The following is a 14,137-nucleotide window of genomic DNA, read 5'->3' on the forward strand; positions in this document are numbered from 1 at the left end:
ATCTAGCATAGTGTTGAGATTTGTTCCTCTCTCTTGGATGTCCCTGCTTTGGGTTTACATTACAGCAGGGGTGGGTTCTACTTACCTTTACTACCAGTTCGCAACGGGGCCGTGCGCGTGCTTGCTTCGCTCACATGCATGCTCTTCTGCGCATGCGCAGAAGCATTTTGATGACGTCGGGGTCAGTGGGTGGAGTCTCCCACCAGTTTTACTACCACTGGTTCTATAGAACCAGTGCGAATCGGGGGCAACCCACCACTAATCTACAGAGAGTTTGTTTGCAATCCCAAATGGGACCAGAACTGACCGCTTACGTTTCTTTCCTGCAATAAGAGTTGTTTTATGTATAGTGACAAATCACCTTCTCTGCCTCCACCTTCTCCTGTCTTTTGCTTATCAGTACCTGATACTCCATCCTGGGACCAAAGAAATACAGTATAGTCAGCCTCATGGCTGCTATCACTCATATGTCATTTAGTTACATATACTGTATGCCTGCTGCAAAGTCATATCTGGTTTTCTAGTATAGGTACGCGCAACAAAATAAATGTTTTCTCAAAACAAGTAGGTAGACCAGTCTCTATGTCACTGAAGTCTTAGTCAAGATGGCAGAAGGTTACTTGAAGACATCAGAAACAAAGAATGTGGGATGACCATTTTCTAGATATTCAACCGTATTGTTTTCCGGAAGTTGTTGATACTTCAAAAATAGTATGCTTAGCAATGGCAATAATTTAGATGGCCCCCAGCCATGACTGAGAACAAGAGGTCTTTATATTTGTCTCGAAAATCTTCATTCCAAGGACAATTTCTCAGCTTAGAACTTCAGGGCCTGTCAGTTCCCCTTATTGATGATTATAATACTTTTAGTCCTGTCATGGGATATATTAGACTTTCTGAAAAAGCTCCAAAGTGTTTGGGGACACCTGCAAGGAAATTCATTACCCTGCAAAGGACCACAGCCTTGGATGTGATGGTTCTGTTTAGCACAGACCATCATGGAAGAGAAAGCCCACAAGGCTTCCCTAGCACTGCTTTATTCCCACTGCTGAAATATCTATGATACTTACAGACTCCCATGGGAAGACCCTGGAAAACCAATCAATAGAGCAGCCACCAGATAGAGAGCCATCCCCTCCATGGTAGTCCAGAGGGGCAAGAGAAGTGATGACAACTTCAGTATTTATCCAGAGAGCCTGCTTTGAAGCCAAGCCCCTTTGCAATTGTTGAATGTTTAATCAGTATAAAGGAGGAGCTTGAGAATTTCCAAGGAAATTAATAATATCCTTAAAGCTCACAATGGATTGTCTTTTTTCTCTTGGTTCAACACAATAGTTAAAAAGCATTTTTGTGCGATTTGTTTTTCATATTCTATTGACATCTGCAAATATTTATCTTATGATTCACAAACTCACAGTACTCACAAACTACTTTGCCTCTCTCCCTCAAACACACATTTGGAAGGGATTTTAAAGTCACCTATTCACTCCAAAAATGTCCCTAAACACATTAGAGTAAGTCTATTAAGGCATTATTGTGGCTTTCATAGGTTTTTAGAGAAGGAAATGCCACTTAGTTGGAGGAAACCTACTTAAGGGAACTGGCAATATGGGACTCTGATGATGATTTTTGGATGTGATTCTAATCATATGTTAGAACAAATTAGATGTTTTAATATATAGATAATTCTATACTGTTTATATCTAGAGTATCTCATGAACCAGACAATGCTAAATGAAGAAACAAATGAATGAATAGAGAACAAATGAGCAAAGCAAGCAAGTGAGAAACAACCAAGGAATGTCCTTCACTGCGCAGTATCTTTTTACACTTTTTATGGCTGGCAACACCTTGGATGTGTGTTCTTCTAACAAAGCACCACCCAAACAAGAATAATATTTTCCTTTCTTTCTAGTGTATTGTTATCAATGGAAGGAAAGGCAGTTTATGAGAGAGATTTCTGAGTCTCTTTGTAGTCATCTTGCAATTACCTCGATGTCCACAACCAGACACGGTAATTCTAGATATTCCTATTTTTCTTTTTCTAAGTATTTCCCTTGAAGCTACTATGGGGTCCCATTTCAAATTTCTCTCCTTCCTATCCCTGCATGTATGTACATTATTTACAGCATTCAGACTTAAATACCATAAGAACAATTAAAATCAGGGTAACTTTGTCAGAATACATTTGTGAGAACATTATTTCAAATTAATGGGAATGTGCGAGTAACTATGAATAAAATCAGCATGATTAGGATGAAAATATTTTCAGAAAAACAGGTTTGCTATTCTGAAGGTTGATCAGAGACAACAAAAGGACAGAAAAGGCCTGACATAAACTAAACTGAATTTAATCTTAACTAAGAGATCAGAAAATTTGCATCTGATATTCCATAATGCCAAAGTTATAGTTGTATTGGTATTCTGAAGATACTTTTTTTCTTTTAAAGTGATATATGAACAAATTAAAAAAGTTATTTCACTGTTTAGCTTACAAAATTAACATCTTACTTGTAAGCAATTTTGTTATGGGACATTTCATAATCTACACTTGAGGAATAATTGCATTTGGGTATTCAATAGGGTCCTGGGTAAATACTATTTTAAACTTCTCCCAAATACATCATGTAGAAATTGATTGATTCACTAGGTCCCTCCTGACCCATATATCTCAAAACCATACATCTCAAAACTTGGGAAAAAGAAAAATGTTAAATCAGAACTAGATGTTTCATGAAAATCTATATAGAAAACGTCCAAATGGCATTTTTTCATTTTTTTTTGTTTGTATTCAAACATTAAAATATAAATTCCAAAAAAGAATGGGAAGCACAAAGAGACTCTAAGTTTCATAGTGGCACTGGCGACGGAGAGACCCCCTTCTACTTGGACTGTCTTGACTCCAGAAATGGAATCCTTATGTGAATTGGAGGAGAGAGCTTTTAAAAATTCAGCATAAAATGGCCAAGAAAGAGGAAAAGATTCTGAAGCCCAGGGTCAGGGAAGCCAAAGAATGAAGGGAGTTGGGGGCAGTGGCTAAAAAATAAGCATTTTTTAAATTACCAAAGGAATACTGGGATCTATGGGATGTGTTTAGTGAGAAAGTCTCTGATGCAATTCCACCTCATTGCCCACTGACTGTAGTACTCATATCCTTCCTGGAGGTAAACTTCTGAAGCCTAAACTTTACTCAATGACTCCACATGAGCTAGAAGAGCTTTGCGCTTTCATAGACAAAAACCTAAAACGTGGATTTATTCAACCAGCGAGGCCATGAGTGGCAGTCCCAGTTTTGTTCTCGGAAAGGAAAGATGTGGTTCTTTGTCTATGCATTAGCCATAGAGGGCTAAATATGGTGTGTGTAGAAAATGTCTACCCACTGCCCCAATGAAGGACATGTTGGTGCATTTAGCCAAAGGCAAAATCTTCACTAAGTTAGACTTGCAGGAGGCTGACTACCGGGTTCAGATCAATGGAAAACTGCATTTAACTGCCCTATGAAAGTTTCCAATTCTGGGTGCTCCCTTTTGGTCTGCAGGAGGCCCCAGCAGTGTTCATGCAACTAGTCAATGAGGTGCTGTATGATTATTTGCACAAAGGGGTGTAAGATATAATAATATATTGCAATATATAATCTGGAGAAGATGATTATATCGTCACTGCTACCGGCTCGGCAGAACCGGGCTGAACTGGGAGGAACCCATCACTGGTGTGGATGATCCTAAAAAGGCTCCGAGCAGCTGAACTGTATGCAAAACTTTCTAAATGTGAATTTCACCAAGATAAAATTGATTACCTGGGTTACCACATATCAAATGAAGGAGTGGAAATGGACCTAGAAAAGGTGAAGGTAATGCTAGAGTGGGCCCCTTCCTGCACTAAGAAGCAGTTACAGAGCTTCCTAGGCTTTGTTAATTTCTACTGGCAGTTCATCCCCTCATTTGCAAATCACCAGCCTTTTAAAAACTAAGGGTGAGAGCAAGCTGAAGCCAAGTCAGCTACTGGATTAAGTGGATTAAGGAGTGTCAAGCTGAGTTCGAAAACTTAAATGGCTGTTTTCAGTGGAGATTGTGCTGAAGCACCCTGATCAGCTGCACCTTTTGTGATTCAGGCAGACATGAGTGTTGTAGCTATTGGGGCTATATTATTGCAAAAGAATGCCCACGGTTTGCTACAACCATGCGCATACACCTCTAAAAAGCTTACCGAGACTGAACAGAGGAGAGTAGTATGGGAGGAGATGTATGAAGTGTGGTGGGCCCTGCTTACTTGGAGGCACTTCCTAGAAGGGGCAAAAAAAAAGCCTTCAAACTGTGGACTGATCAAAAAAATCTGGAAGCCCTGAAAACCCCATGCAAGTTATCCCCTAAACAAGTTCATTGGGCGCAATACTTTAATTTGTTCAATTTTAACCTGCACTATATTCCACAAGGAAAAAACTGGCAGACACTCTGTCCAGGTTGCCTCAATACAATAGTGGTTCGGCTTCAGATCTTGCCTGACCTAGCTGTATTTACTTCTTTCTCTAATTCTATGGAGCCAATTCCTAGGAAATTTCCCTGACAGACAGCCTGTGTGCCTTAAGCATATTTTTTCTTACATGCTACAATTCTCAGCAGCATTATACTGAGTTATACAGGTTATAAAAGCAGGCATTCTCTGGCATCGTCTCACTATTCATTTAATTAGAGTGTACATTGGAAGTCAAATGGGCTGCAGTTATTGCTGGACAAAATGTAGAAACAGTTAAGAAGCATTTTATAAATTATGTTTACAACTGCACATCAGTAAAGAGTTAATCAGGAAATATAATTCATCAGGTGGTTTACAGTAAGAGATTTTCTTGGCAGGATATCTGGACAACATTGAAGCCTGGATAATCTCCAAAGACAATCAATCATTAAACTAGACACACCCAGTTCCTGCAACTATTAATCATATGTTTTAGGCACCAGCCCCTAATCATCTTTGTTGCTCTTCTCTGTACTCTTTCTAGATTCTCAAGATCTTTTTTTTTAATCATACTGACCAAAATTGGATGTAATATTTCACCAAATATTACCATCTTACCAAACCAGTATAATTATTGTTAATATCCCTCTGATGACGCAACCTAGGTCTTGCATTGGCTTTTTTTGGCAGCTGCAGCATACTGCTGGCTCATATTTATCCACAATGTAAGTGATTATCCACTAGGACTTCTAGACCCCTCTAAAATTACTGCTATTGAGCGTCCTATTTTTACCTCCTATGTATCTCCTATTTTACACCTGTGCATTTGGTTTTCCTGCCTAAGTATAAAACTGGTCAAACCAGTCACCCAGCTGGCTTGGTATATAAGGCAGGACTAGAACTCTCAGTCTCCCAGTTTCTATCCTGGTGCCTTAATCACTACACCAAACTATATCTGTGCTTAACAACTTACTGTGTTTCCCTGAAAATAAGACCCTGTCTTATATTTTTTTGAACCCTGAAATAAGCGCTTGGCCCTATTGCCATGCGCTCAAAAGCCTGATTGGGCTTATTATCAGGGGATGTCTTATTTGGGTGAAAACAGGGTAGTTATCTGTAAAAACATTGCTAGTCTAATTTTTTGAATGTCTGCAAAAAGGTTGATCCACCTGAATTGCTTCCCTTCCTGAACTGTTTCTGCATCTTCAGAGAGTTTTGTTTTGGTTGTGGAAAATTTTCATTCTACTCCCATGTCACAGTCAGACTATTTCCTCAAAAGAAAAACTGTAGCCTGGTGTTGCATTTAAAGAAGCAATTAAAGTGGATATGAAGAAACACCACATTAGACCATAGTTTACAAACAGGATAATTTTCTCAAAATTTGAGCCCTCCAAAATCCTCTCAGAACTTGGAGATGTTTTTCATCCCCTGTTCTGAATTCCATGTCCCTTCATGGCTTTGGTTTTAAAGTTAAAAAATTAATCACCCAACTCCAAATTGTATTTTGATGGAGTTTGTTTATCCTTTAGATTCTTCCTTTGGCAAAGATGGAAAACCAATCAGAAAGACTAAATCTTAAAAACAGGCAGATCCTGATTCCTAAGTGAGAAAACTTGAAGTTTCCACACACCCACACAAAAAGCTACACATCTGGAGTCTCTGGTATGGTATATGAAGAGAGAGTTAATGCTTGACCTTGTTTACCCAACTTGCAATAGACTAGCACCTTTCCTCTCCATTCCAGGAACCAGATGTAATCTGGGAGCATTTACCTCCCCTTTCTGACCTTCACTGAGATTGGGAAAGAATGGCCTCAAAACGGACATGGAGCAGAAGATCTCTTTACTGGCATGCTGATAAACGTTATTAAGAGGCACAAACTTTGATCGTTTTGCCCTTTGTCTATGGTCATCATTTGTCTCAATCATGCAAGTCATGGTTGTCCCATAAGACAACCCATTCAGATCTAACAGTTAGATCTGAAGAAGTTTCTTGGAGGAGAAGCAAAACATTTTCAAAAACCCTATGGGATTTTGTTCTTTGCTTTGGAGAAGTGATAGTGAGAGCCTTCCCACTAAGAATTTTCAATAAACACTCAAAAGGAGCATGTGGCTCTGAACGTGAGCCTCAGTGGTTTAGCAGACTAATGCTACTTTTAAAGGTAGTATTTAGCTTCCAGCTGCCTGCAATTACTGTGAGTTCAATTCTCACCAGGCTCAAGGTTGACTCAGCCTTCCATCCTTTCTAAGGTAGGTAAAATGAGGAGCCGGTTTGTGGGGGCAATAAGATGACTTTGTATAAAATATACAAAAGTATGAAGGCTATTGCTTAACGCTTTGTAAGCCGCCCTGAGTGTCCGGAGAAGGGCGGCATATAAATAAAAATAAATAAATAAATAAAAAAACTTCAGAGGAAAAGCATTCAGTGTTGCCCATTGAAAACTGTTCTCAAAATAATGTTATCAGCTTTCAAAATTGACAGCATTTGCTTATGCTTTAATAAATTACATTTATATGCAAATTACTTAACAGCCAACAAGTTTCTTTATTGACATTTACTGATTTCCAGGGTAGTTATTTGTACTGATGCAATAAACTTTCAGGTTGCTATGGGACTCCAAAGCCAAGGAGACTTTGAATTATGAGCTTGTTCAAATAATAAAGAAACTTCTGCAGAAATTCTAGAGAAATCGCTACTGATGACCTGAAAAGAACAAGGAAGCTGCTGCTCGTATATCTAATGTTGAATCTGAGCAACAAAATCCTTTCCCATAGTTCTTGTGGCTAAAAAGCTCACCTAACAAGAATCCATGTTCTGTCATTTTACCCTGTTTGCCCCAACATTCAAATGCCCAGCTCAACTTTTACAATTTCTGATAACCAAACCCTGTACTCTAAATATACTTTCATTTCAGCTTTAAGACGACATAGTAGGTCAGAATTTTGGCTGAAGAGATCATGGATATTGGCTGATATATTTTTTTAGCTTAGCTATAGATCATCAGTCATGGGCAGAAAGGGTTGTTGTTTTTCACTCACTGGCATTTTGTAATATATTTCATCCTGAGCTTTATCTTTTCCTGCTAACACTATGACGATATCCCCCTACAGAAAATATGCTGTGGACTTTAAGCAACATTACATTGTCTTGTGCTAGATTAAAAACTGAACAAGGATTTCATGAAAACAACTATCTTCACTTGCCATAAATATGTTTCGCGCAGCAATTCCCACAATTCCAAGGGAACACAACCCCAAAAATAAGTTGAAATTTATTTATATGGTCAATGACCAGCAATATCAAATAATAAAATAAGAGATAAAAGACAGGAAATGCAATCAGGATCAAGCAAGCAGTGCAATTATATATTGACAATTATAAAGTTAAATATGGTATACTCTGAACACCTTATTACAATAATAATATGCCCATTAGTGTTTATCTAACACTAATAAAGGTAATATAATAAAACTATACATTAAAATATATGTTCTCTAAAAATCATTAGAAAATAACTAAGCAAAGTATTACTAAGAATAAGATTATTTAGTTCTTTAATTGGTTTTTCTTTATTATCATTGCAGCAGCACAAAATGTTGCTATTATACAAGTGGTAGCTGAATTGGAATCCTGAAAAAGATGATTCACATACAGGTAAAACTTGAAAAATTAGAATATCGTGCAAAAGTTCATTTATTTCAGTAATGCAACTTAAAAAGTGAAACTAATATATGAGATAGACTCATTACATGCAAAGCGAGATAGTTCAAGCCTTGTCATACTTTTGATGATTATGGCTTACAGCTCATGAAAACCCCAAATTCACAATCTCAGAAAATTAGAATATTGTGAAAAGGTGCAATATTCTAGGCTCAAAGTGTCCCACTCTAATCAGCTAATTAAGCCATAACACCTGCAAAGGGTTCCTGAGCCTTTAAATGGTCTCTCAGTCTGGTTCAGTAGGAATCACAATCATGGGAAAGACTGCTGACCTGACAGTTGTGCAGAAAACCATCATTGACACCCTCCATAAGGAGGGAAAGCCTCAAAAGGTAATTGCAAAAGAAGTTGGATGTTCCCAAAGTGCTGTATCAAAGCATATTAATAGAAAGTTATGTGGAAGGGAAAAGTGTGGAAGAAAAAGGCACACAAGCAGCAGGGATGACCGCAGCCTGGAGAGGATTGTCAGGAAAAGGCCATTCAAAAGTGTTGGGGACTTTCACAAGGAGTGGACTGAGGCTGGAGTCAGTGCATCAAGAGCTACCACACACAGACGGATCCTGGACATGGGCTTCAAATGTCGTATTCCTCTTGTCAAGCTGCTCCTGAACAACAAACAACGCCAGAAGCGTCTTACCTGGGCTAAAGACAAAAAGAACTGGTCTGTTGCTCAGTGGTCCAAAGTCCTTTTTTTTTTTGATGAGAGCAACTTTTGCATCTCATTTGGAAATCAAGGACCCAGAGTCTGGAGGAAGAATGGAGAGGCACACACTGCAAGATGCTTGAAGTCCAGTGTGAAGTTTCCAGTCTGTGTTGATTTTGGGAGCCATGTCATCTGCTGGTGTTGGTCCACTGTGCTTCATTAAGTCCAGGGTCAACACAGCCGTCTACCAGGAGATTTTGGAGCACTTCATGCTTCCTTCCACAGACGAGCTTTATGGGGCTGACTTCATTTTCCAGCAGGACTTGGCACCTGCCCACACTGCCAAAAGTACCAAAACCTGGTTCAATGACCATGGGATTACTGTGCTTGATTGGCCAGCAAACTCGCCTGACCTGAACCCCATAGAGAATCCATGGGGCATTGCCAAGAGAAAGATGAGAGACATGAGACCGAACAATGCAGAAGGGCTGAAGGCCGCTATTGAAGCATCCTGATCTTCCATAACACCTCAGCAGTGCCACAGGCTGATAGCATCCATGCCACGCTGCATTGAGGCAGTAGTTGATGCAAAAGGGGCCCAAACCAAGTACTGAGTACATATGCATGCTTATACTTTTCAGAGGTCCGATATTGTTCTATGTACAATCCTTGTTTTATTGATTTCATGTAATATTCTAATTTTCTGAGATTGTGAATTTGGGTTTTTTGTTTTTTTTATTTGATTTATATGCCGCCCTTCTCCGGAGACTCAGGGCGGCTTACAATGCGTTAAGCAATAGCCTTCATACTTTTGTATATTTATACAAAGTCAGCTTATTGCCCCCACAAACTGGGTCCTACCTTAGAAAGGATGGAAGGCTGAGTCAACCTTGAGCCTGGTGAGATTCGAATTTACAGTAATTGCAGACAGCTGGTGTTAATCATAATGCTATCAGTCTGCTCAGTCTGCTGAGCCACCAGGTCCTTTTCATGAGCTGTAAGCCATAATCATCAAAATTATGACAAATCAAGGCTTGAACTATCTCGCTTTGCATGTAATGAGTCTATCTCATATATTAGTTTCAACTTTTAAGTTGCATTACTGAAATAAATGAACTTTTGCACAATATTCTAATTTTTTGAGTTTTGCCTGTATATATTATCTGATCTCCCTAGAAATCTCTCCAATAAAGGGAGCATGTGTGTTTATCTGATGTCCCTGTAGAACTTGCAGCACAATAAGACATGTGAGATATCTTCAACTTCCCCATTGCCACATGTATACATTTCCTTAGCTATTGGGATATCATACCTGCCCTGCAGGAGTGCTGAAGGAAGGATATTAAGTCTGGCTTGAAAGCCAAATCTGGCTCTAGGTTCTGCCTCAGTTTACCTTTCCAATAAGTAACTGAGTTGGAAGATCATTTAAAAGCAGTTTATTAGGGTACCCTGATAAAGTGGGTCTCTCTATGAAAAAGGAAGAGAGAGAGCCTTGAGCCCCATGTTTCCCTTTTTTTATATAGTTAACACAGCAAAGAAAATGCAAGAGGAAAGTTAATTGGACAGAATAAAAGTAATCTCTCTTTTTCATAGGAAATCAGTTACATGTAGTCAAACATGTTACATATTTGTATCCCATAATATCACACATGTTCATTAAAATGAGGTCTGACTCAGAAGGGGCATAATTGTAAGGAAAAAGGTTGTTTAGAGTTCACATAAGAGACCAAGTTGTACTAAAAAACTTTTCTTATCTAGAGATAGCCTCCAGCTTGTTTATCAGTTTAGGAATGTTAAAAGCTAATAAATCTGAACCTCACTTTAAAAGAGAGAATATCAATCAGATTAAAATACAAGGTAACTATGTTAGTTAACAAATTACAAAACCCATGTTATTTGCCCCTCATAATCCCCCCTTTGATGCTAAAGAGCAAATAAAAGATGCCTTTTCAGCATTACCAAAAAGAAGGAAGTTTTGACCAACAGGATCAGGGACCAAATGTGCAGAAGAGTCCTTTCAGGGGGAAAAAAGAATAGAAGCCTGATAGAAACCAGTAAACAAAAATCACATTGTACTGGGCAAGCATTCTGAGGAAAAAGAAAGAAAACAAAATCCCTAATATCAATCAAAATAACAAACACCCCCCAAAATGGTGTCAATTATGTCAAGACAGATAGCCAGGAAGGAGTAAATTTCTGAAAAAAATGAAGAAAAAAAAATAGGCATCCACACATACTACAATATAAAACCATAGCCTAAGTAAAAAATACATTACAAAACTAACCCTGTGCATTTTTAATTTTAATTTTTAATCCCATTATTCCTTCCTCTTTTTTTATATCCCTATTCAGAACTTCTATTAACAAAAGTGGGGATAGCAGGCATCCTTGTCTCGTTCCCTTCTGAATAATACAAGATTTTGTGAGGTCATCATTAACAATAACCTGTGCATTTTAGTGTATGCACTTTACAAAGCAAAGCTCTCACCAAAATTCATACTTCCAAGACATGAAACAGAAATGGCCATTTATGCCCTTTGCAGCATTCTTAACAACTGTGTCACTCATTTCACAACTGCTTCTCTTCACCACCGTGACAAGATAGGGCGCAAAACATAAAATGTGAGGACAGTTGTAAGTGCGAGGACCGGTCAAAAGTGCAAGGACTGGTCAAAAATAACTTTTTCAGCCCTCTGAATAGTCCATATACACATAGGGACTACCCAGAGGGCTGAAAAAAGTGATTTCTGACCAGTCCTCACACTTTTGACCGGTCCTCGCACTTATGACCGGTCATCATTTATGCCCACTGCAGCATTCTTAACAACTGTGTCACTCATTTCACAATTCTCTTCATCATGGTGATAAGATAGGGTGCAAAATGTAAAATGTGAGGACAGTCGTAAGTGCGAGGACTGGTCAAAAGTGCGAGGACCAGTCAAAAATAACTTTTTCAGCCCTCTGAGTGGTCCCTATGCACATAGGGACGATCCAGAGGGCTGAAAAAAGTGGTTTCTGACAGGTCCTTGCACTTTTGATTGGTCCTCTAACTTATGACCACTCATCATTTATGCCCGTTGCAGCATTCTTAACAACCGTGTCACTCATTTCACAACTGCGCTGCTTCATGTGACTGGGTGGGCATGGCCAGGTGGTCATGTGGCATCGCTTCTTTGCCCTAATGACAGTTTGCTGCAATGGTTGTAAGTGTGAAAAATGGTCATAAGTCACTTTTTTCCGTGCCATTGTAATTGTTGTAAATCAAGGTTTACCTGTACAAAAATACAAAAAGCTTCTTTGCTTGCAGAAAGCTGCCCTAAATACCAATAATTAGATTAGAAATACCTGCAAACTGGAGTTACAAATCAGGCAGGGTGGCAGAGCACTTTTAGGAGTTAAAATAGTTAAAATGCAATGATAACTATCAGCAGCCAACTCTTGCTCATAAGATGAACCCTTTAGCAGAGAGGTCATTTAAACTCTCCAGAATGAAGCAAAGGAGCAAACAGAGTATCTGTTGCTTGTTAAACCAATTACCAGAACAAATAGACACAGGAACTAGTCAGATTTCCAAAGCTGCTTCTTTTCAGGAACAGATATTAACATTTTTCCTTCCAAACAAAGCTGAATAGGGAAAATTATCTCATCACTAATCACAGGATTAAACATCACCAAGCACAGAATTAAACTTCATCAAAAACCAGTTTTAGACCAAAAGTCAGAAAGGGTATGTAAACTCACGTTTGAATGACAATCTTTCTAGCTAGCCAATAAGCCTTGCTGAATGTCACTCATTTTGGTTCCTTGTCATTAAAAGCTTCTGCTTTGTTATTCAATTATTTCTTCAAAGTGCTAATCACCACACCCTGGCTGGAAGAATTCCAACAGGGGAGTATTTCCTCCCAACAGCGGTGTAAAAAGCTTAAAACAACCCTTCCCCTTTAAGAAAGTCAAGCAAAAACAAAAAAAACAAAAATTAAAAAAAGCTCTCCGAGAAGCTCCGGAACCGGAAGCAACAGTAAGTTTAGTAGTACTGCCAAGAATGTAATAAAGGTTAATGGAGAGGTAGTTTCTGTAAGCAGGGCAATAAAGATTAGGCTAGGAAACAACACCTTACAGGATTAACCCTGTAAAGTGGAAAAAACAAAAGGAGATTCTTCTAACAACCGGTTCTCCAAATTACTTAACTACTTAACAATTGGTTCTACTTAACTGGTGCGAACCGGTAGAATCCCACCACTGGATCTGTCCCAGAACCTACAAAACCAAATGGAATAGTGTAATAAACAGAATTGTAAAACCTGCAGCCCACCAATTCTTCTTAGTTTTCAATCATTTGGTGGGAATTATATTTCCCCTAAGTGTCTTTCCATTTTTTAATTGGAAAAAAAAATGGGAACCTTGCTTACAAATTATTCTTGGTTTTTGCCTTTAGGTATTATTTAAATAACATTAGAGGAGAGAATTGTTGATAGTGGGATGTTCTTGTTTGTTGTTTATTTAATTTATTAATTTATTTTATATTAATACATCTTTTTAAAAAAGCTTCTCAGTGGAGGTTTACGTGTAGACAGTCAGTACTCTGATCCTCCTTGATTAATACTTAATTTTGGCTTTGAAACCAGTATTTCTCAGTATTTTTTATACATTAGCAATAGCAATAGCACTTAGACTTACATACCACTTCACAGTGCTTTTACAGCCGTCTCTAAATGATTTGTAGAATCATTGCCCCCAACAATCTGGGTCTCGTTTTACTCACCTTGAGCCGGTGAGAATCAAACTGCTGGCAGTCAGAAGAATTTAGCCTGCAATACTGCATTCTAACCACTGTGCCACCATGGTTCATTATATATAACTTGCATATATTGCAAATTATTATAACTTGCATATAATTGCAAATTATATTCAACATTTCTTTTGTGACCCATATATCAACTTGTGATGCAATTTGTAATGGATGGAAAGCTACATCATCATCTTCTCCTTCTCCTTTTCCTTCTTCTTCCTCCTCCTAGTGCAGTGATGGCTAACCTTTTTGTTGTTGTGTGCTGAAAGCCCGTACCCGCGTGCCTGCACCCATAATGCAATGTGCATGCAACAACCTCTGCCCCCCAGTGCATTCACACATGACCCCCCATGCTCCCGCCACATGCACATGCGATTCCTCCCGTGCTCCTCCCCACCCCATTTTGGGCCTCCCTGCAGCCTCCTGGGAGCAAAAATGGGCCACGGTGTGTGTGTGTGTGTGTGCTGCACACACCCACTGCACCTTGTTTTGGGCCTAGTAGGCCTCCCTACACTTATAACCCAAAATGGAAT

General features: G+C 38.8%; 1 protein-coding gene across 1 annotated transcript in view; it reads right to left on the reverse strand.

The window, feature by feature from the left end:
* LOC139312977 (ophiophagus venom factor) overlaps positions 1–1,141 on the reverse strand; it is a 117,662-nt gene extending 116,521 nt beyond the window's left edge. Inside the window, exon 1 of the mRNA XM_070938223.1 lies at positions 1,071–1,141. Coding sequence (XP_070794324.1) covers positions 1,071–1,141 — 71 coding nt within the window. The remainder of the gene's footprint in view (positions 1–1,070) is intronic.
* Positions 1,142–14,137: the final 12,996 nt, after the last annotated feature.

This window comes from Pituophis catenifer, unplaced genomic scaffold (genome assembly GCF_029215685.1).
Source record: "Pituophis catenifer annectens isolate HBS135680 unplaced genomic scaffold, rPitCat1.0.hap2 SCAF_2, whole genome shotgun sequence".
Lineage (NCBI taxonomy): Eukaryota > Metazoa > Chordata > Lepidosauria > Squamata > Colubridae > Pituophis > Pituophis catenifer.